Raw genomic sequence first — 23,373 nt, 5'->3', positions numbered from 1 at the left:
CTCTGCAGAGAACGATGGCTGATGAGGGGAAAAGCTGTGTTCCCACGGAAGTGTGTGATGTATTGGAATCGGTTTCTTTTCTGAGTGTAGAGGGTAAAGCTTCAACCTTGGAGTCAACAGTATTGCCTAATACAGAGGAACAGCAGGTGTGCATTGGTTTTGCAAGGTGCATTCTGGTCACGCTGGGTTGTTTTTTGGTGGATTTTTGGGTTTTTTTGAGCTTTAATAAATGTTTTTTTGGTAAGAACTGCTGTACTCCTCTGCCCCCGAGATGTGTTTGATTCTTCTGCTTATTTCTCGTTGCTTACACACGGGTCATAGCCTGCACCAAATGCAGACACATGGTTAATGCTATGTGATCTGATGTGCTGAACTTTGAGGGAAAAAAGAGTAAAGTGCTTCAGTAATTGCAATTTGAATGTACTGTTATTTTTAATACGCTTTAAAAAAATACATTTATCCTTGATGTGAAAGCTCATTAGGTGCTTGGAAATAAAAATCTATAATGCTCTGCTGTGCTCTAGCAGAAGAGAATATACCCAGCTATGTGATTTTAGAGGGCTCTGTTTCCTGGGTGACTTTTCCTCAGGTGACTTTGCTTTGTCTGATTAGTGCTGGTCATGACTGGGCTGTGGAGAGCTCTAGTAAATCCATCTGCTGAATGAAATGTTGCCAAAGTGAAGGCAGAAACTCCTTGAGAAAGGAAGGAGTGCTGGGATCCCTCTAAAATGCTCCCTGCTATTTTAGTGCTTTACCTGGGAGGGGAGACTGTTGGGGAATGGAAAAGGCCACCTGAGCAACTGAGAACGGTTTCCTGCTTGTGACTGTGAGGAAGATGAGGGTCTGGTGCCTGGATGGTGGTGAGGAAGCGGTCTCTTGAGGCTAGGAATGTGTCAGTCAGTGTTAATGCTCAATACGAAATGAAAGTGCTGGGGAGCAGCTGTTAGAATAACACAGCTTGAATTGAGTACAGCGGGAGACCAGAAGGTGGAAGCACTGCAGTTCGTGCCTCTGATCGTGTGCTCTTGTAAAACCAAAATACTGCTTTTGTCGTGAAAGAATGCTAAAGGGAGGGGAGGGGGGGCACACACACAAAAAAAGGGTTACTTGAGGACAGTAGAGGGGAAAGAGGCAAATAAAAGCTTAGAGTCTGAACTTGACATGAAAGGAAAACGTTAAGGCATTAATATAAAATAGGAAACACTGTATCAGATGGTATGCTGATATGATTTGGGGCTGTTCTGTTTAAAAAGTGGCAATTATAACTGTGTATTGTGTCTTTCTTCTTTTTAATGAATAGGTGTATGAACCTTTGAAAGTCTTCTTGAGAGTGAGGCCCTTTTCTATAGCAGAGCTTGAAAGCCATGAATCCCAGGTTTGTTGTAGAACTAAGAAATAATGTGGGGTTTTTTTTCTCCCCTGAACAACACATAGTGTTGTAAGGCAGAACTTTCTTTTGCATAAGCCATGTACTCCCCTTATGTGGAATTATTGAGCACCTGGATAGATACAAGATTTTTTTTTCCCCCACCCCCATGACTTTTAATAATTTGTATGATATAGACATGCACACCTGTAACTCTTCAAAGTTTCACTGGGTATGATATTTAAAAATTGGTATCAGCTCTCTGTAGTGCTCAAGATACCAAGGGGTTCCATGGAAGAGATTATGCAATTCTAGGCATAATTTGAGTATCTGACCCTTAAGCTTCTTTGAAATGCTAGAATAATCTCCTACCTCATCCTGGTGACTTTTTGCTCAGCCTGTCAAAAATCTCCTGTAACCTCTACACTGTCAGATTCAGATGCCTCAGTGTTTTATACACACACATGTACAAACATTAAGAAGTGCTCCCCTTCCCCTCATTGTGATCACTGATGCAAAGAATTCCTTTAGCTGTCTTTGGAGGACAAGGTCTCTGTATCGTATCTCTTAGCCCTTGTCTTTGCTGGCTGTCTGATTGAGGAGAGGTCAGCTTGAAGAGCTCTAAGAAGGATTTAATGTTAGTTCTTATTTGCTTCTTGCAAATTGCTTTTTAAAAATGCATTCTTGCTTTTGATCTACCAGAGTTGGAACCTTTGAATTGTTTTCACGTGGATAATTCTTCCCCCCTCCTTGCCCCCAACTTCACTTTGCCTTTTCTTAGCTCTCCTTGAATAGTATGTACTTCCACAGTGCTTCCAGTTTGGTAAATTCTGCAGTCTGAGCTGGCTCCAAGTGTAAATTGATTTGCAAAATCAAATTGTTTCAGGAGTTGTTTAGTACATTCCTCTTTGGAGCGAGACGTTTCTTAAAAGCAGGGAGGAAAAAGTGAACATTCAGGTTTGTCCAAACTTTTTTGTTTTCATGTAGTTTAGGCTAAAATAGTTGGACTTCCAACCTTTTAGCTGTAGAATTTGTTTTGCATGGGATTAAGGCTTTTTTCTCAGCCTCCAAAAATAGAATGATGGAAAGATCTTCAACATTTTTAGTGTTTTCTACTTTCTTTACTATCACCTGAATCCAAGAAGAAAATGCTTGGTAACAAATGGAAGAAACCCACACAAAGCAGTCAAGTTAGCCTCACTTCCTAATTTTTAGGTCTTATTCCTCCTTGCCATGCATAATTTTCAGGAAAACACCTTTGTTCCAAATCTGTGGCACAAAAAAAAAAAAAAAGCTAGAACCCAAGACCTATTTCTTATAGTTACAGGCTGATGCTTTAAACAAAGACAATCCACAGGTTGACTGATCTGTTGATGCTTATAGAAATGATGATTTATGGAAGTAAAGCTTAAGAGGTCTGGGTGAAATTCTGTACTCTTGTCAGCAATTCTCCAGAGTCACCTGTGGGAAAGTAGGAAGTTGTGTTTTTTGGGTACAAATGATGTGTTCAGTGCCAGAAATGGTGCAGCTCCTGCCAATTTACCTGCAGGGTTCGCTGGGGGAGACAAGTGGAGTGAATTGTTACCTGCTGGTTTCCATCTCTGCAGATCTGAATGCTTTGGGCCTCTACTCACAGGCTTCCATGAGGCTGGTGGCAGCTGATGGCACATGCTGCAGATCCTGGATTATTCTGTAGCTCTCTAGGGCTTAGTACATCTGACCATGTGGGAGAAATGTTAAAGACTATACAGGTTCAGAGCCTGGCACAGCGAGCAGGTGATTGGTCTAAATTCAGAAAGCAGTTTCTTAGAGCTTCTCAGAATCACAGAATAAGCTGAGTTTGAGGAGACCTGCAAGGATCATCAAAGTCCAACTCCTGGCACGGGACAGCCCCAAGAGTCACACCATGTGCCTGAGAGTGTTGTCCAAATGCTTCTTCAGCTCTGTCAGTCTTGGTGCTGTGACCATTTCCCTGGGGAGCCTGTTCAGTGTGCAGCCATCCTCTGGGTGAAGAACCTTTTTCTGATTTCCAAACTAAACCTCCCCTGACACAACTTCAGGCCATTCCTTCCTGTCTTTTCACTGGTCACCAGAGAGAAGAGATCAGTGCCTGCCCATTTTTGTTTCCTTGTGAGCAAGTTGTGGGCTGCTATGAGGTCTGTACCAGTTAATTACTGGCACAGAGCTCCTAGATCAGTTAATAATCAGACTTGTTAATTGAGGCTCCTAGGAACAGCAGTGCTTCCTATGTACACACCACACGTGGATTATTGATCTTAGAAGTTCTGGCCAGTGTCTGAACATAAATGTCAGATTAAGTTACAATCAATCCTTTCAGATGATGCATCAAGACATTAAGCTATACTGGGAGTTCACTTTGCATCTTTGGTAGCCAGTCTAGTGTAAAATAAATTTTTCTTTAACACTGCATCCTACATTTATCAAGCTAGTGAGTGTTTGGTAATTATGTTTCACCTTTATTTAATTGAGAAATAGCAATCAAATTACTTGAAACTAATTCAGTTTCATTCAGTACTGGTAACACTATTTATCAATCGAAGGGTAACTTACTTTACTCTGTTAATTCTGCTCTTAGTCTGTTTCACACTGAAAATGACTGATGGGGAAAAAATTACATAGTAGATTTCTATGTAATTTTATTTTTGTAATGATTGTGCAAGTCACAGTCACAAAATAGGAGTGTTTAGAAAGTGTTCCCAAGGAAAAGTTGCTGGAAGGAATGCAGGTAAAAGTTTTTACCTCTTAGAAAACTCCACAGGATTGCCTTGACTTTTTGTCTGTACTCTGGCTTTCATGTGAAGTGAATATCTCTGTAGTGACATGCCTTGAGATGATCATTTAATGTAAATTGTGGGACTTCTTGTAGCTCTGGTAAATGGGTGAAGACACTTGGCTTTTGTGGGTTGTTGGAGGGGGTTGTTAATTTTTTTTTCTTCAATTAGCTTTCTTCCTGAATAACTTTGTGCTATGCTTTGGTTTATCCTGTCTTGTTTTTTTTAAGGGTTGTGTAACTATTGAAGATGCACAAACAGTAATTCTTAATGCACCCAAAGAGTCTTCTGCAATGAAAAACAGTGAAAGAGGGATTGGTCATGCTGTGCACAGCTTCACCTTTTCTCAGGTAGGCCAAGTTCTTTCAAATTTTTTGTTTTGTTTTTTTTTCACTGTAATGAAAGCTGAATTTTGTATTATGTCATGCAATGTGATTTTTCTTCTTTTAATTAAATGTGGTACTTGCCTTAAAAAAAAACCCAAACAAAACCCCCTGCTTATTAATTACTGATAAGCTATCAGGAAAGCTGTATTACAATGGAGGTGCCCATTAGATGGGACAAGGAATCGTCTTTGGCATGTCTGTGGTTTTCTTTGATTAGATGCTACAGAAACATCTTGTAGGCACAAACTTACTGTGGTTCTGCTGTTCCTGCCGATGCTTTTATCCCAGAAACCTTATGTTTGTAGGAATTTATGTAAGCATGTACTTAGTAACTTCCTTTTGAAAGAATAGCAACTTAACTGCTTAAACCTTCTATACTGAAAGCAAATTTCTTAGCTTTGCCTACTGCAAGAAATTCTGTTCTTACAGTACCAAAAGATAAACAGTTCCAGAGATTGAGTTATTTACACCATTGTGATGCTGATTTTCTCATCAGTTGTGGGTAACTGGTGAGGAGGGAGTTTTACATCACCAGCAGGGCTCTTGAAAGTGTCCACTGAACAGCATGTGCTCAACAGAATCCTGAACAGTTTATTTTAGGAGTAGGAAAATATTCAAAAATGAGTGCAAGCCTGAGTGCCCCTCATTATTAAGCAGGCATCCTGTGGGAACCCAACAGAAAACATTGAATCAGAAGGGTTCAGACAAGAGAGGAAAAGCTGGTGTCTCCTACCCAGCTTGTTCTGAAAAATCAGTCATGTCCAATCAGTACTTAATATTTTGGCTTATTAAACTTCTTTGTGCCATTTGTCACTCTTTTTTTCTGTTTTTCTCTTATCCTAGGTCTTTGGACCAGAAACTACTCAGAGTGAATTTTTTGAAGGCTCAATGAAAGATATCATAAGAGCATATATTAATGGAGTGAATGGACTGGTATTTACTTATGGAGTTACAAATGCAGGCAAGACATTCACTATCCAAGGTATAAAATATTTGCATGTATAAAACCTGAGTCAAAGCCAGTGACAAGCTTACATGGATGTTTACACTTAATTTTTAAATATTTTTAAGGGACTTCAAAAGATCTTGGTATTTTACCTCGCTCACTTGATGTGATTTTTAACCACCTAAGAGGAAGACATTATCTGAAGATGAACTTCAAACCATATTTGAGCAATGATGTTAAGAAACTAGAGGATGAACAAGTTAAGCAAGAAGAAGCCTTAAAAACTGCTATTCTTGCATCACTCAAAGAGGTCAGTGACCAAATGCTTCTTAAAGCTTTTCTGTAAGACAGGAAGTTTTAAAAGTCTTTATTCCACTATTGATTCTTTATACATATAAAAATCTACAGTATGCATACTTGGTGAATTTTGGAATAATAAGACAATTGGCTGGTTTTGGAACTCAGGGTAAATGGGAAGAGCTTTCTGCAGCACACAGTTCAAATCAAAAACCATCGCAAAGCCAAATCTCAACTTCTAGAGAGAAGTCTCCTCTTTAGAGGAGCAGTTCTGACACTGTCGTGACAGTAGCCTTTGAAAAGTCTGAGAGGCACATGACCTAACTAAAACCTGGTTCTTGTTAAGTGGCTCTTCTTGCAGGTTGGGTTCCCAGGCTGGATCTTGGTGCAGTCATTCAAATGCTTGTACTAGCTCAGGAGAGACAATAGCACTGTCTTAGCAGTGAAGAAGGCAGGGAGAGTCCCTTTTGGTAGAAGAGAGTCTTAAGACAGATAAAAAAGTTTATAAACCTGTAATTTATATAAATTCATAAAGTTTTCTGGATCAGCAAGTGAAGGGAGATGCCACAAAATGAATGTCCTAAAATGATTCCTATCTGCCTTAGGGGATAGTATGTGACTAAGGCTGTAGGTAGAATAGAGAAGTCTTTACTGTGGCAACCCTTCTGTTCTTATTATCTAGTAATTTCTCTTTCTGTGATGAGAAACTGTCTCACCAGAAAATGGGCATCCATGTACTTGGGACTATTTTATACTTCTAAGTCCAGTTGTAGTTTGCTGTCAGATTCCTTTTGCTCAGAGAACATTTTCCCCTGAACTGTGATTCTGTGCATCTAATCCCAGGATGCATGAGCTCAGCCGGTTATCATTCAAAGCAATTCTAAATTAATTCTGCGATGTACAGAAATAATGTTAGGGTTTTGTTTTTTCTGTAGTCTTTAATACTAACCTTATTTAAGTACTCCAGTTAACCCTGAAAGATATCCTTCTATAACTCAAATTCATATGTAAAGTTCCACTCCAAATTTTGTTGCTTAATTTAAATTATGCAACTCAAAACTTTGTTTAGTCTGAGTCTGGTTGACACTTGAGGAAATATCTCAGATGAAAAATCTGAAAGATTTGAACGGTACATATTTATTCTGAAAGTGTCTCTGAATATGTGTATGCACATAAAGGAGGAGGGCATTTTAAAGAAAAGTTGAGATGGTTAGGAGGATAGTAAGTAAATACCTTCAAAAATTTTATGGAAGCTCCAGCCTTGAAAAGAAAAAGCAGGAGCCCAGGGTCTGGAACAAAAGGTCAGTATCTTATTTTGAAGATAACTCTATAAAAATATTTCCTTCTGTTAAATCACAGTCTGACTTACTTGTAGTTTAGTAACTGAATGTTGCAGTAGGTGATCTAGATGCTGATGCACTGCAGTGTAAAGAGAGCAACGCTCCACCATGAGGAAGGTCAGGTAAAAATGAATCAGGAAACTATTGAATGACAGGACCTTGTTTGTGTGTTACAATGCTTCCATAGAGATAGCTTGTGAATGAATAGCATCACTGTTTGGATGCTCCCTGAGCTGTAATCTGAGAGCAGATATGATTTGGTGGGCTTGGCTTTGGTTGACATGGATTTCTGTAGGCTCATTTCCCAGGCTCAGTTTACATATCTCACAGAAAGAGCTTGCTGTTCCTTTCCTTCTCCCAGTTTTAACTGCTCTGAGTTACTGCAGCATTTAATGTCCTGCTTTCTATTCTGTATGCAGTACTGCTGCAACAACTCTTGCTTAGCATGGTTCATACCCTCCCTTCCTTCCCTTTCCTGTTTCTTTTCATGGGGTTAAATACTTTTTTTTACTGAATTAAAAGATTCTTTATCTGCATTCCTCTTCCCACCTGTTATTGTATTTTTGATTAAATGTCAGCTTCTGTTGTTGGCAAACAATGTCAGTTCCTGTTCCCACTTGTTTTTAGGCCATCATATTCATGCTCTTTTCTGTAATTCACTTGAAAAGCAGTGTAGCAACAGTTAATTCTCTGTTTTCTCACAATACCTTTACAAAAACTTATCACGTGCACAAGTCATGTGGTACTGGGTTTTCTAAATTCCACTGCATTTTTGACATGCATGTGTGTCAGTCCCATATCCTGCTTGGCACTTCACAAACAATGAAGAGGACCCTTGCTGTGGTTAGGCTTCTAATACTCAAGAAACAGAATCATTCGGACAGTGCAGCTTCTGCAAAATGGTCACTTGCATGACTTTGTTGTAATTCTCTTCTATGCTATTTATCTTTAAAATGGAAGACCTCAAAGTATGGCTTTGTGCCTCTCTGTTTGTAAGAATTCTGGTTTGGGTGTATCAAGTGGATAACACTGGCATCAGCAGTCAATCCATGATCAAGTTAGTGCTGCATCTGAGTGGCTCTGATGCTAGGGTTTGCTTCTCTGGATCTGTTCCCTCCTACTGTAGGATGATCCTCTCTCAGGAAAGAGAAATCAGGGTGAATGTCCTGATTTATAGAGGTCTATGAAGTATAGAGAGAGGGGGTAGTATGTGGAGATGCTGGGCTCTAGTGGGAGTTGCTGCTTTCTTACATTAGTTTTTCCAGAGGTAACTTAAAGGCTGTGCTTTGGTGAACCTTGGCAGGTTTAAAACAATTCTTTTGGTGTAAAGAAATTCAGCAAATATGTGTATTTAAAGAAACTGTGCTGTTGCCTGTTTTTCATGGCCTTTTAGTTCAGCCTGAATTAAAGCAACATATAGTGTTGGTTTGTCATAACTTAAGTCCTACCACCTTGGCAGTTCCTCCTGGAGGAAACTTCTTCAGTTCTTTTGGGTGACTGAAGCACTGCTCAGATTTGGTCAATAGCTCATAAAGGCACTCTGAGCCGTTGCAGTCTGACAGTTTGCTTTTTCTCCTAGACTCTGAAGTTAAGTCTCCAGTGTTAGCAGCAACTGGCCACCAAAACTGGCTGCTGGGAGTAGCAGCAAGCAATAATTCATGTGGTGGAAAGAGTATTTATTGATTATTGTTCAGTTTTATTAAATACATTTAATTTTCAGCCAGAGTAAAGGTGGCCTAACACTTAATACTACTTCAATATTTAAATATTAAGTACTGGAATTGCTGTCATTTTTAACTTCTGCTTTTCTCATCATCTGTTCATGTGGATTTAATAGTCTCTTATTTTCTCAAGGAGACAGAGAGTATCTCAAATACTATAACAAATTTCTGTGATGTGAAGTTGGATTCTTCTAACTGTACTTCAGACAATCACCCTTCTAACTCCCTAGGTAAAGTGGAACACTGTTGTGTCGGGGAAAAACATAATATGAATTAAGAAATATTAGTGGGTTATTACCAGTGGGTAAAAAAATCCTTATGCTATACTTCAAAGTAAATATATGTAGATTTTGACCAAATTTTTGTCTTCTTCTGGAGAAAGGGCAACTATATAAAAGTATTTTGATAGTTTCACTCCTTTTGGGGGGAACAGGGAGATTTAGTTTTGCAAATAAAATGTATGAACTGCTGGAAGTCTGTGATAAAGCGAGTCAATCAGCTTAGAACTTGGGCATATTCTTGTAACAGATTGCTGAGAAGTCTGAACATTTTTTGATAAGCTAAAGTTATCCATGTATATCTAATTGTACAACACAGATGTATCTAAGCCTTCTCCTTTAGCAGGTTCTATAGATCCTTTTAGAAGATTCTATATACTGATTTAAAATCTGTCAATGAGTTGATCTTTGAACTCTTCCTCTGTTTTGGGTTAGCAGAGAAGAACTTTGTTCCACTTGATGTTTATAAGACTAATATGCAGCAAAGAACACAAGCATCTGTGTGGATTTCCTTTTGTGAAATCTACAATGAATATGTGTACGACCTATTGAGTATTTTATCTACATCAAAACCTCAAAGGCGCCGAGTTTTAAGAATTTGTGAAGATCAAGGAGGAAATTGTTACATTAAAGGTAATAATCCTGTTTTATGGCCTGGGCAGTTGCACAGAATTTCTCTGATGACCAGAAATGCATGTAAAAGATCTCTTTTTGCAGATTTAAAGTGGATTAATGTTCAGAGCACTGAAGAAGGCTGCAGACTACTGAAAATAGGAAACAAGAACCGCAGCTTTGCCTGTACTAGAATGAATGAGCAATCAAGTAGGAGGTTTGTTCCTCTAATTATAAGCATACTCTGTCCCTTTTGAGGGGAGGGGGGGCACTTTAGAATGTGTGTGAAATGAACCACTCTTCAATAATAATTTAATACAGCACTTGATTATTCTGGTTTTTAAATGAAATTCTCTCTGAAAGAAAACAAAGAGAGACTCTGTGACTAGTAGTAGCTGCACTTGGGTTGTTATTAATGTCTTTGGACAACCAAAAAGATCAAATCATGTTCATTTTTGAGTGCCAGCAGGGCTATGCATCTTGGCTGTGTGAGGATGTTGCAGGAAAAGCTGGTTAATTTTTCATAGCTGGCAGTATAATTCTTGGAAACCTGGAGCCTGTCACTAGGGGATATGGGAAGGATCAGGTCATGTAGTATCTTACACTGCTGCTAGATTTTCTAGATGCTTTTACATTGCTGTGTTCAAGCTGAGCTTAGTTGGTGTCTTAAGAATTAAACCCCTACCTTTTTATCCAGCTCTGAACAGGGATCAGGGAGAATCTGGCTTTTGATGGAGTGAGAGGAAATAGAGAAGGTTATATCACTTTATTGGAAGTGCCTCCTTTCTTGATTTGAATGACCTCTTAATAATTTGTCCTTTAAGTGTGGAAGGGCTCCATTTTATTTTTAGCTAATACAATCATAGTGTTACTAAGCCTGCTTTTTTTCTGTAAAAAGCAAGAGTTATTTTGTTCTGTATTAGCTAAAGACAGCTGCTGTTAAATTTCATGCTCTTCTTAGAGTTTTATGCCTAGAATGCCCACTGCTTAAGGAATATACTAAAGATGTTTCTGTGCTATGCTTCCTGATGAATCAGAGAAACTGGGCACCTCTGGTTTTGTGACTTTTCTCTTTGGTTTCACACAGCATGCCTACTGCCTGTGTAGATTGTTTTCTAAACCAGAGTTACTGGATTTTTCAAGTGTTACAAACTCAACCTTTTTGGAAAACAGAATTATTTTAAAACCAAACAAGTAACTGTGCATATTAAAGTAGGCAAAATTACAGGACTGTACAACTTGAACTCATTCCCTTCTCCCCACCATTTCTTTCTAAGTTAATCCTTCAGATTTGCTGAGTTCAGATACTGCCAAAGGTTTTCTATATGAAGTGGCTACATGACTACTCTTCTTTTGACCAATAGACTTTAGTGGAGTCTACTGATGGCTTGGTGTTTTTCTCCAAGACAGATTGTCGGCTTCATGTGGTATTTTTCCTTTTCCTGTGTGAAAAGATATAGAAAGTCATAAAATACACCTTTTTTTTTTTTTTGCTGCTGAATGAATGCATTGCAAAAGTACCTAATATGCCAAGATAACTAGTGAATTAATTCTTGTCCTCTCTTCACCACTGAGCTTTCTGTAGCACACAAATTTTACTTTGCTTCAGTGACTGCTTAATTTTCATAACTGATTATTGAAAAGAGCTTCTTTCCATTCCAGTCACAGTATATTTTCCATCAGGCTACTCAAGCTAACTGATGAGCATCAGCCACGTGTTCTTGGAGTATCAGAGTAAGTGAATGCTTCATGTGATTACCAGGAATGTAAATATTTTGGAAAAATTATTAAGGTGTAAGCATGCCAAACTGCTGAACTTTTTAATAATAAACAAATGCTCTGAGAGTTGAGAAGGAAATCAGAACTCCACTGAGCACATAAACTGACTGGAAGCTCAACAGGGACAAGGACAGAAGTGTTTTCCTGTCTCTTACTCTAAGGTTTTGCTGGACCAGCTCTGTCAGTAGTGTGTAAATTGATGAAAATGTGTCTTGTCTCACACAAGACACATTATGGGGAGGTGGTGGCAGAGTAAGACTATGCAGCACCAGATGATATGTCCTGGTGAGCAGAATTGAAGTGTCTGGCTGATAGAGGGTCATCTCTGCAGCTGGAGGGCAGCAGTTGCTGCTGAAGGCCCAAGGTGCAAGCTGTGCCAATCTGTCTTTCTGCTCTGGGACCAGACTAGACTCCATGGGTCAAATGTTTGTGACAACACATTTGGTGTGCTCCTAGAATGTAAATTAAAATCTATCATCTCAAAAGAATTCTGGTGACGTGCTCTCAGACTGCTCCATGGTCCAATGTACAGTAAGAAGGGACCATCAAATGATTTGCTTAAAAATTGTTCTCCATTAATGTAAAATGCCAGTGTAAGTGCACCCTGTGAGAGCAGTGTTAAGTCCTTACACTTAAGTCTCTGCTCTTTTCTGGTTTAGAGGAAGCAGCCTTATCTTCTGGCCTGAAGGCATTTAGATAGCTTTTTTTTGGGATGGTGTCTTTTTTTTTTTTTCTGATTAATTTAGCTTGATAGAGAAAAATGAAGACAGCTTGTAACAGAATGTTTTAGTTCAATCCTAGCTCCTACTGCTTCCTCTCTTGTGTCTGCTGAGCAGGGGTGGTAATAAATATACCTCACTGTGAGGTAACACCTTTAAATGTCAGACGTTACAGTGATAAATACTCTTAAGAAAAGATAACTTGAGAAAATGACTTCATCTGTATTTTTTTTTTTTTTGCTGTTCTCTATCATGGTGTGTCCCCCTGGCAAAACTTGCAGCAGCTGTTAGGTGAATGACAGAGTTTGTATGTTGCTTAAGGGAGACAAAAGCTTTTCATCTTGTGCTGGAAAGGATAAAGAACATAAGGCTTTCCTACATTTGAAATAGGTGCCTTAATAATTTGAATAGGACTTAATTTAGCTGTATGAAAGTTTATGGTCTTACAAACTATTTTATTTAAATGAATTTATGTATAAATGAGTAATGGTATGGTCACATAAATTATCCAACTTCCAGAGCTTGAACAGCTTTCCTAATATAAAGTAAAATTTATTGAATTCCTTGGTTATCCAGGATGATTTTCTGATTGTGCCTTATTGTGCCATGAGGGACAATTCAGTGGCCTGAGTTTAGCAGCAAATAATTATTCAGCCAAGCAAAGAGCTCTAAGGTGATTTGGAAAGGACTTCATGTGTATGTTCTGGATAACTCTTTCATGCAGGTTGTCCTTCTGTGACTTGGCTGGTTCAGAGAGGTGTAATAAAACACATGTATTTGGAGACAGACTGAAAGAAGCAGGAAATATTAATAATTCTCTTCACATCCTTGGGAAGTGCATTGCAGCACTGAAGCAAAATCAAAACCCAAAGTAAGTGACAAGTTATTTACATGCCCAGTTTTAGGTGGAAGCACTAAGTATCCCTTTATATGTCTACAAGCAGTTTGCACAGGGCAAATTGGAAATCTACAAAATCTTTTAAGTCTTCTTTATTATAGATGTCACTGAAATACCTGCGGAGTTTTCCATAACTGGTTTGTGGAGAGCGCAAAAAAAAGGTAGTTTGCAGTAAACTACCAACATTTTTTAGTGTATGTATATGAACAATACACTTTTTGTACAGAGCCTCAATTTTGTCTTCTTCACTTCCATCTGCAAATTATACAGGTAGATTCACCAGGCAACTGATAGATGACCTGTACTTAGCTTTTGGCTTGTTCCACCATATGCTTTGGAACACAGGAAACTGTGATGCAAACACCATGCTACTTTTACTTCTAGATAGTTCAGTTTGTTAGAGAGCCTATGAAATCCAGCAAAGACCTTCCTCTTTGATGTAAAATCACTTAGGCTTAAATATGGGCATCCTACTGGATGTCTTTCCTGAAAGAGAAACAGAGTTAAGGTGAGCTAAAATAGCCCACAATTTTACAATTTGTATTTCGTGTCACAATTTAATTTTTTTCCCTCCCTGAGGATGAAGCCAAGCTATATTCCATTCAGAGAGAGTAAGCTGACTCGTCTGTTTCAGCCATTTTTCTGTGGGAAAGGCAAAGCTTGTATGATTGTAAACATCAATCAGCATACTTCCACATATGATGAAACACTGCATGTAATGAAATTTTCAGCTCTAGCCAGACAGGTAAGAGTATATTTACTTTCTCTGCTATTCTTTTTTTTTTTTTTTTTTTTGTTAGTAGTGATTTGTGAAATTATCAGGTTGTATGCATTTTAGTGTGATTTGGATTCTTGATTATTCATATTAGTTCTTCTGCATGTGGCCTCTCTCTAAAAGGCTTCTAGTAGTCTTTCCCATCTTCAGACCTATTTGTGATAAGAAGTTAAGACAACTGCAGCTGTCTGACCATTCAGTTCTGCACCACTGATGTTCTGTGTAAAGCACAGGGCACTTTCAGATATGACTGATTTATACCATCTATCTGAGCAAATGCAGGATTTCAATTCAAACTTTTGATGAATTACTTAACCTGAGTGCAGTTAAACATCTGTTGCACAAGATGAGTTGTTCACAACTTCTTGGACAGTTGGTGGTGGTAAAAGGAGTGTCATCTTCCTCTGTAGTCTAAATGATGAGATATTTTGCAACTGCATTGCTCCTATTTGTCTAAATGAAAGTAATTAATAATAAAGAAGCGTCTTGGCAAGCTTTTCCTCCATCTCCTTCAGTTCCCCTGGGGGGATCCCATCCAGCCCCATAGACTTGTGTGTGTCTATGTGCTGTAGCACGTTAATGACCATTTCCTCCTGGATTATGGGGGCCTCATTCTGCTCTCTGTCTCCATCTCCCCCTAAATTCAGGACTTGGGGTTGATGTTTGTCCGTAACCTCATTCAAGTTCCCTGAAGCTGCTTCTTGCAGGGAGTGGGATGGTGGGCTATGCTGTCTTTCATGGCAGAAATACAGTAATTTTTTAATCTGGAGCCACAGATTATTTCTGACATGTTGTTACAAATTTGTAATAGCATGTCTAATATGATCTCAGAGAGGAAGATTTTTCTGATTCTCTTCAGGTGTGACTTTTGTTATAAGTGTGTACTGTGGAGATAAACTTCTCTGCTATGCTGTCCTATGACATAGTTACTTAAAACCTTTATGTAAATAGCATGAATTTCTGAATCTGGTCATGTTGTTTCAGGAAGGAGCAAATGTTGTAGGGATTTTCTGCTTTTCATTAACTTTGCAGGAAACTACACCAAAACCCTTATATTTTAGGGGAAGAGAAACCACCTGTCTAGACAAGTGTGCTAAGTTTGCTAGCAGATATTTCAATTTTCACTCTTTTTAGAGTACTTAAGTCTTATGTTCATGTAAGAATTATGTTACATTGATGGATTCTTATTTTTTCTGCTAAAAGGCATGTAAGCTTTTGTGGGCATTCATGTGATCATTAAATATTGTGTAAATACAGCAATGCATTCGTGCCACTTCTTCCTGGCATCCTGATACATACAATATTGACAGCATTGGTAAATCATCTCTGGATTTTTCAGGTTATCCAGACAATCCTGCCCAAAAATTTTGGTTATTTTCCACCAAAGCTAGTTGGAGGTGATGGCAAACCTATGATGCACTTTGATGCTAACACATCTGTAGATGACTTTGCTGACAGTACTGAAACCTCTGCAGAAGAGGAAGTGGACATCACCATTCTGAGTCATGAGGTAAATACGTGTCTACTTAGAACTGACCCAAGAAAGCAATTCTGTTAGTTCTAATATTGTTTTAGCATAAGAGATGTGCTGAAATCTGCATCAAATGGGAAGTTTAAGTTTCTGTTCAGTGTCAGACTGACTAGACCTAGAGTGCCTAGTTCAGTGTAGCTGTGGAAGGATGCCCTGTAGCTTTCTAGTTAGGTCAAGTGCTAAATTTGGAATTCAACTGATTGCCCAACAAGAAGACTAAGGAAGCAGCACATATCTTTAAAAGAACATAATTTAGTTTTTTGTGCCTTTTTTTGGTAACAGCAGTAACGAATTAAGACACAGCATTTTAAAAACAAAGATAGCGATAAACTGAAAAAATCAAGTAGTTTTTATGTTGTTATGCTGTACAAAATGATACTTAAATGCCAAAACAGAAGTGAACTTTTTGATAGTGGACACCATCAAGATGGGCACAGGATGTATTTGCAGTAGAAATTTATCTTTGAAAATATTTAAACTTTGGTGTAGAACCCCAAAAAACATAAGCTTGTAAAAAGTACCCTCTGTGGATGTCTGCCTGTATGAATATTTTGTTTGAGGTGCATGTCAATATGCATTTCAGTCTTGGTTTTTGAACTGAAATATTTTAAATTTAGGACCTCTTGAAAGCTGCAGAGGACTTAAAGGAGAAGGTAGCTGCAGAAAGGCGGAGTAAGCTCCTTCTGGAGGTGAAGATCCGTAAAGAGATGGCAGAAGCAATGTTTCAACAGCTGCTGGAAACAGAGGAAGCCTGGAGGCAAGTCCCATTGCAGTCTGCTCTGAGACTGAAAGTCTCATGTGAATATGTGTACATACAGATGTATATTCAGGACTTTTCTACTCATGTTATTTAGAGAAGGCAGGGCTGGACAATTTCAAAACCTCAGAAGGAAAGGGAAGAAAGAACATTAAACTTGTTCAGATTAGCCTCTTCCCATTTACGGTGAAAAAGTAATGCTGCTTTCTGTTCAGCTTTCCTCTGCTGAATGTGTAATTACTGGAGCCTGTCCTGGCTCATTATTACTACTTAGCAGATGTGGAAGGTTGCTACAGGTACCCCACTGAGGTGATTTTTCCAAAACACACACTCTATCATGTTAATATGCATGCATGTTCTGAAGGTAGTTTGAATCAGAGCTCTTTTGAGCTCCTCTGCATGAGCCACTGTTAGTTTACTGTCTTATGAATTACTGTGCCTTATGAATTATGAACCCTGCACTGATGTTAATTTAGAATTTTTTTCAAGTCCAGATTCCTCAAGTTGAGTTCACTTCCTCTTAACTCTTCTTTAAATCAGTTTCTTGTGGTATTGAATTGTTTAAAAAATTAATACTGAGTTGCCAGCTGAGCACGCTATGGTTTAACCCCTGCACTAGCTTTAAAATTGTTTGGTTGCCTTTGGCCAAACCCATGAATTAGCATTGATGCCTTTTCTCTGTTGAGGTGATTTTCTGCATCATTGACGGGGCATGTTTTTAAATTTTGACAGTAATGTGGAAAGTATTGAAATAATAGATGGGGAGGGACTTCTCACAAGAGTATGTAGTGACAGGACAAGGGGGAGTGGATTCAAACTCTGAGAGTTGGTTGAGCTTGGTTGTTATGAACAAATGCTTTACTGTGAGTATGAGGAGGCATGGGAACAGGTTGCCTAGAGAAGTTGTGGATGCCCCATTCCTGGAAGCGTTTGAAGGGCATTTTGGAAAGGTCTAGTGGAAAGTGTCCCTCCCCATGATAGGGATGTGAGAATCAGATGATCTTTAAGGTCCCTCCCAACGCAGGCCATTTTATGATTCTTTGAAGATGAATTCGGCATTTATCTTAAATGGAAAAAAAGAAAAACCAACCAAAACGCAAAGTGAAAGATGGCCCCAGGATGCATGTTTCAAATATAACATCTAAATGGGTGTGGTCACTTCTGTTGCTGTATGTTGGTGATTTTCTTAATTTCTGTAATTTTTTTTCTGACAGGTGTTAAGTATGTGTTCTTCTATAGCATTTCTTTGGTATATGCCAAGTAAAAGTTACACTTTGGTGCAAGTCTGTAGGATAGCTGAGATTAAAAGGAAAAAAGTGCTTTTTTGTCTTTTTGTTTCACTATTTCTGATTAGAGAAATAACTTGAATATTCTCAGTTGAATACATGTAGTCAAATGCACTATTTGGAATGCAAACACATCATGCATAACTAACATGTTCTCTTCAGCAACCGCCTGGAAGACATGAAAGACAGCTATGAAGAAAAACTAGAGAGCAAATTTGAAATGTATAAAGAGGCCATTAAGAAACATGCATATATGTGTGCAATGGAACAAATTGAAGAGCATTATGTTCCCATAGAGGAATTTTTAGCTGAACAAGAGAAAGTTGAGGTATGACTTGACTGCCATTAAAGTATGCTCTAGCCTCTTAACTGTAAATTTTGCTTTTCTTTAACAGAATCACTCTGGGATTTTGGATATAACACTAAATAAGGAAAATAACTAGCAGTTCAGCCTTGCTGTTCTGTGTTCAATGCTCACCACAAGCATACAGATGTCTTTTTTCTGGCACCACCTGTAGTGCACACCTAAACCTCTTGATTTTTGAGGGCACAGTTCAGTTAAATCCAAGTCATCTTTATCTTTGTGGTGCAATGACTGGAACACCCAGGGGAATGATGTATACAGGAGTCTGGCTTTCTAGAGATCTTTGGCATCATAGGATGTAGATTAAAATGCTACTCTGAGAGGGTGATGGGGAATTTGTTACAGGATAGCTATTTTAACTGATCTCTGGTCTGGAGGATTGTGGGATAAGAAACCCATGAAAAATCCAACTTCATGCAGGAGAGAACTGAATCTCCTGAATGTACTTAAACATAGAATTGCTCGGGGTTGGCATTAGTAAGTTGCTACTCCTTTTGCAATGCAGCCAGGTTAGCTATGAGCAACTCAGTTTTCTAACCTCTGCATGGATGGTTAAGCGCATCCAGGCAGCAGATGAGCCCTGTAGGTCTTGTTTTCAGAAGGTTTTTAGTGGAAGAATGGAACAGCTGTGGTGTCCACCAGAGGCACTTTCTCATTGCCCTTTCCTGTTCTGGAACTGATAAGCCATCGCACTCTATTGATAGACAGGTTCCTTTCAAGACATAAGAAGTGGGTTTCTCTTGTAGATTGTGGTATATAAATATTTCTGCTTTACAGCTCTCCATTCAGGTGCTGACAAGCAACACCATATTATATAATGGCCTGTGTTTTTCTATCTCCTTCAAATTTGTCTCTTTTCCTCACTTGGACTCTGTTTCTATGTTCAGTTATATCCTAGCTATACACTATATTAGAGTGGACAAAGAGTTTTAATAGTGCTCTTATACTAGCCAAGAGGCTGCATAAGGGAAGGTTCAAAGACCAAGATGCTTTTGGTAGCAAGTCAGATAAGAAACTACTGAAATCCCTGAGATGTAGAAGGGTTAGCTGACAAAAGAGAGAACAGCATGAATCTGAGTGGGCAGCTTCAGAAAACCAGAGTTAGATGAATAACTTTTCTTGATGATGCCACTTGTTTGATTTCTCACTCTGAAATGCCACGCCAGCAATCTGACAGATACTGGGAAAGAATTAAAATGTAGCTCTGTGAAGTATTTTTTTCCTTAGTTAGCAAGCAAACTTGCAACAATATTTAGCACAGACATGCTAAAGTTTCCTTTCTGCCATATGGATACTTTTAATACAGTTTGGAAATCCTCAGACTGGAAGAGTTGACTCCTTTGTAAAGAAACTTCCTCCTAGATGTCTTTGTGACCTGAGTGTTATCCCTTATTTCCTAACTATAACCTGTGAAATAATTTAAAATTACACATGTCTGTGTGGTGTAATTGAAGGACGCGCACTAATGCATCAGATCAAGCAGAAGTGCAGACAAATTCTACCATATGCCCTTATTTTTTTCAGGATAGAGAGAGGAAAATACTGCAACTGGAAAGGCAACTTGATGAGCAGTCAGGGAGGCTGTTGGCTCTGGGAAGTCTGAGCTCGGATATTCCAGCTTCTGAAAATAACGTGGAAGGAGGTAGGAATGTAATCTGAGTATTCAATATTCAGTTTACTCCTGGTAATGTGTATAAACAGACAAACTTTTCTTTTGCCTATAGGTCTTATGGACAGCACATTAAAGAGAGCCAATGAAGGATTGCAGAAACAATGTGAAGAGAAGGAAGAGGTAGCTCTTGCTTAGTATTTTTATCTGGGGATAATGATTGTAAACACGGTCATGGTTCAATGCTGAAAGATGTGCATTGTAGACAAAAGCATGAAGATTCCTGCAAATGGGCATTGAGCTTATCAAAAAAAAAAAGCTTTTGCTCAGTTGTGGATGACTTTTGCCAGAGACTGTTCTGGTTTTATTCTGGTCTGTAAAACCATTTGCTACTGTAACAAGTCATGGTGAATGTGGCGTGAGTTGGAAGTAAGGAAGTATGTTTAGCTTTGTGCTGGAATTTATTGCAAATATTGCTGCCATGACCTCAGAGCTTTCCTTCCTGAAATTCTGCCTGCTTCTGCATAGGGGAACAGTTACAGGACCTGGTAATAGTTTAGATTTTAGATCTAAAATCAAATAGTGCCTTAAAGCAGTCCTTTCTGGAAGTACTCAACTCCACTATCACCCTAAACTTAAGTAAACGTGAATATTTCTGTTCTTCAAACAAGATCCCTGTGCTCTGAGTGGGAGGTGGGAATTACGGAAAACAATAATTTTTAAGTATGCATTTTTATTCTATTCCTTGAGTGATCTTCTTATAAAGATACAGTTTGCTTCTCCTGTTTAAAGAGGATGTGGGGAGAAGGGAAGACATAAGTCTTGCTTCTTTCTCTAATATCAAATATGACTAGGGATTGGAGAAATAGTTCCAGCTGGCTCTAATAAGCCGTGTAAATAGAAAGTGAACTTAAATCCCTTTCTATTAAGAAAGAATACTCCAAAAATAACTTTTTCCTTACCAAGTTTAATGTCTTGTGCTATGTCTGTAGGATTTGTTTTCCACTGTTTTTGAGAGCTCTACATCATTTTCCCATGTCACTTTGAAATTTTGGTGAAAGTTTGGCTTTTATGCTTGTTGTGAGGATACAGTTATTGATTTGTTCTGTGTGGCTAGAAAGTGTTAGAATGATGAGATTGATTCCTGGCAATAACTGAAGCGAGAATGTTTTAAACCAGTTCATTCCATCAGTGCCTTTCTGCTGCTTTGCCTCAAAGATCATTGCATGTGTGACTTGTAATTCACCACTTTTTTCTTCCCATTCAGCCATTAAACATGGGCTAAGGGTGTGAGTTTTTTAGCAACTCCGTAGAAGTAAATTAACAATAATATCTATTAATATCTACTTTTCTGCTTCAGAATTTTTTGGCTCTTGGGGCTTAGGCTTAATCCATTAATTTTCCCATCAGAAAGGTGAGGCCTTCTGTGGTAACTGTGCTCCATTGTGAATAGTATTAATGAGACAAAAGTGTTCTTTTAATGACTCTTGCTGAAATGGAGCAGGCTGTTCCAGATGTAGCCTGGTCTGTGCTACTGTTCATTGATTGGCAGGTCTGTAAATCACAGTAACTTCAACACAACAGCCTTTGAATGCTCCAGCTGCATTTTATCACCTGAAATTATGAGCTAGGACAGAGGAGGTTGAGAGAAGCAAACTTTCTTGTTTTGATCTTGCAGTTTGCACTGTTCTAGTCATAAACAAAATTAATGTAAAACATGCTGTTCTGAACTTCCATGTGTATGGGCTTTATTTTCAGCTTATAAAATCTCTGAAGTTTAAAATACAGAAACTAAACGAAACCCTGCTAGAAGCTAATGAAGGATACAGAAAAATGGCAGAAGAAAACAGTCAACTGAAGCACACAATCATGCTCAAGGTTAGTCAATGATTTAAAAACAACTTTAATATGGCTTGTATCTATAGTTGTACTAGCTGCTTCTGCATATTTTTATACGTAAAACCACGGTTAAATTAGCAATTTGTTTTCATGTTAGCATGTTTTCTGTGCCTAACTTCCTGAATTATGAGCTCAGAGCCCTTGTGTTTCACTACTTGACTCTGGATCTTGTAAGCAAAACCCATTTTTCAACTTAAGTGATAGACTCTGTCAATGGGGTAACTGCTGACAAAGCCTGCTCATCTAAAGATGTCATGAATTCTTGTCAAGCAAAGAAAATACTGCTTAGAACTCATCATGAAGCATGTTGCTGAAGCAAGCAAGGTGTCACTGCACAAATGCTACTGCAACAAGGCCTAAGGATCTATGGCTTTAAAGCTGTACTGATGGTCCTGCCAGAAGTGGCCGAACTGGATGAGAGATATGGGCAGATAAACTGTTTAATACAGTAATAGACATCTTTCCTTCAAAAGCAGGGACTTCCTACAGTTTACTGCATCTGACCTCAGACATCAACTAGCTTCCTAAACAAAAAAATGAATTGTTCAACTCTTGTCACTTTGAATCTATGCCTTGCTTGTAACCTGCAGGAAATACTAACTGCTTAGTCATGTCTTTCTTTGAACATTAGATTACTTTCTGCATTCTTTTTAGTTTAAATCTGAGACTGAAAATTATTTGACTTGAATTTTTTGATTGGAAGTTACCTTCCTATCCCTTATTAATAGGAAGGTGATTTTGCTAACCACAGAGATTAAAGAGTATATTTAACACTCTGTATTCTGGCCATTCAAAGCATTTACTCAGTCCTGGTTAGCAGACTTATGCTATGAGAGTTTTGATTTGCCCAGTTTTGCTTTCAGAAATTGCAAGGCAGGAAAGCCACCTTTATCTGGTTCCTAGAACAGCATCAATTCTTTGCATAGGGGGGCAAAGCATTTTAGCATCAACCTCTTAGTCAGACTTGGTCTCTAACTAGATTGTATGGCCCTGTAGTTTGCTGGGTTTTTTATTACTTTGATGTAATTTAGAGGAAATGGGTATTGAATGGCCATATGACACTAGAAACAAGGGTGTTTATGGGTTTAATAAAATAATGTGAACCAGAGAATTATCTGCATGAAAGAGGGAGACCATGGAGTGTTCACATACTTAACACAGCCTTACCCTCATAGGACCAAGAAATGAATAGTCTTCAGAACTGGGCTAAACGTGTTCTTGAGCTTGAAGAAACAGTGTCTTCCCTGCAAAAGGAGCTTGAAGAACAGAAAAAGAATTTCTTTGCAGAGGAGTCAAAACAGCAGAAACCCAGGAGAGGTTTGCTGGCTAACCTGAAATCCACAGTAGCATCCACTGCTAGTACACCTCTTGGTAAAGGCTGGGGGAAGTATGAAGAGACTTTACCCTATTCAAGAAAATAAGTAATGTTGTCTCATAAAGCAAAGGAATAATATTTGATAAATCAAAGTGTGCAATTACTAGGCTTCTTTATTAGTCTTAAACTGTTGGTAGCTCTTTCTCACTCTTAGATGCCATCTTCACTGTCAAGTTGATGGAGAAAAATGTTTAATACAGAACTTTAATTGGATCAAGGTTGAATTTAGAACTATAAAGGTTTGAGTCTAGACATATGCTTTTACTGTTGAGATCAGGATGTGATTTGAGAAAGATAGATAGATTTTTTAATTCTGGAGTAACTGCTATCATGGTCTTCTGTACTGATAAAAGTGTGGTTCATGCAAAGTGGGATGTCCCTCATCTGCTGTTCATTATGTTTTTAAGTTATTTTATATCATTGCTGATTCCTAGAAATCAGATGGCTTGTAAACTTAATCCTAAGTAGTTAAAATAGCATGGTTCTTCAGTTAATATTCTGGTTTTGACCTGGAGACTCCCTTCTTGGGACTTGCTTCTAAGCAAACTGCTAAAGAAGGTAATGAAATGAAATCTGATCTGGCTCCTTGCTATTTTTCAGCTAACTTGCCTTTGTAAAGAAATTTGTTTAAATAAAATTTGAA

The 23,373-nt window shown here is 38.4% G+C and overlaps 1 protein-coding gene across 1 annotated transcript; it reads left to right on the top strand.

Annotated features, from left to right (window-relative positions):
- Nucleotides 1-23,373, top strand: LOC102032488 (kinesin-like protein KIF20A). Its single transcript, XM_005418320.3, has 18 exons — nt 1-146; nt 1,301-1,375; nt 4,389-4,508; nt 5,388-5,526; nt 5,616-5,800; nt 8,982-9,078; nt 9,565-9,759; nt 9,844-9,955; nt 11,401-11,472; nt 12,961-13,107; nt 13,714-13,879; nt 15,249-15,419; nt 16,058-16,197; nt 17,646-17,811; nt 19,372-19,489; nt 19,572-19,639; nt 21,215-21,334; nt 22,531-23,373. The coding sequence occupies exons 1-18, from the start codon at nt 15-17 to the stop codon at nt 22,774-22,776; spliced, it is 2,469 nt and encodes an 822-aa protein (XP_005418377.1). The 5' UTR covers nt 1-14; the 3' UTR covers nt 22,777-23,373.

This window comes from Geospiza fortis, unplaced genomic scaffold (assembly GCF_000277835.1).
Source record: "Geospiza fortis unplaced genomic scaffold, GeoFor_1.0 scaffold53, whole genome shotgun sequence".
Lineage (NCBI taxonomy): Eukaryota > Metazoa > Chordata > Aves > Passeriformes > Thraupidae > Geospiza > Geospiza fortis.
This window is presented reverse-complemented; position numbering and strand designations above follow the sequence as displayed.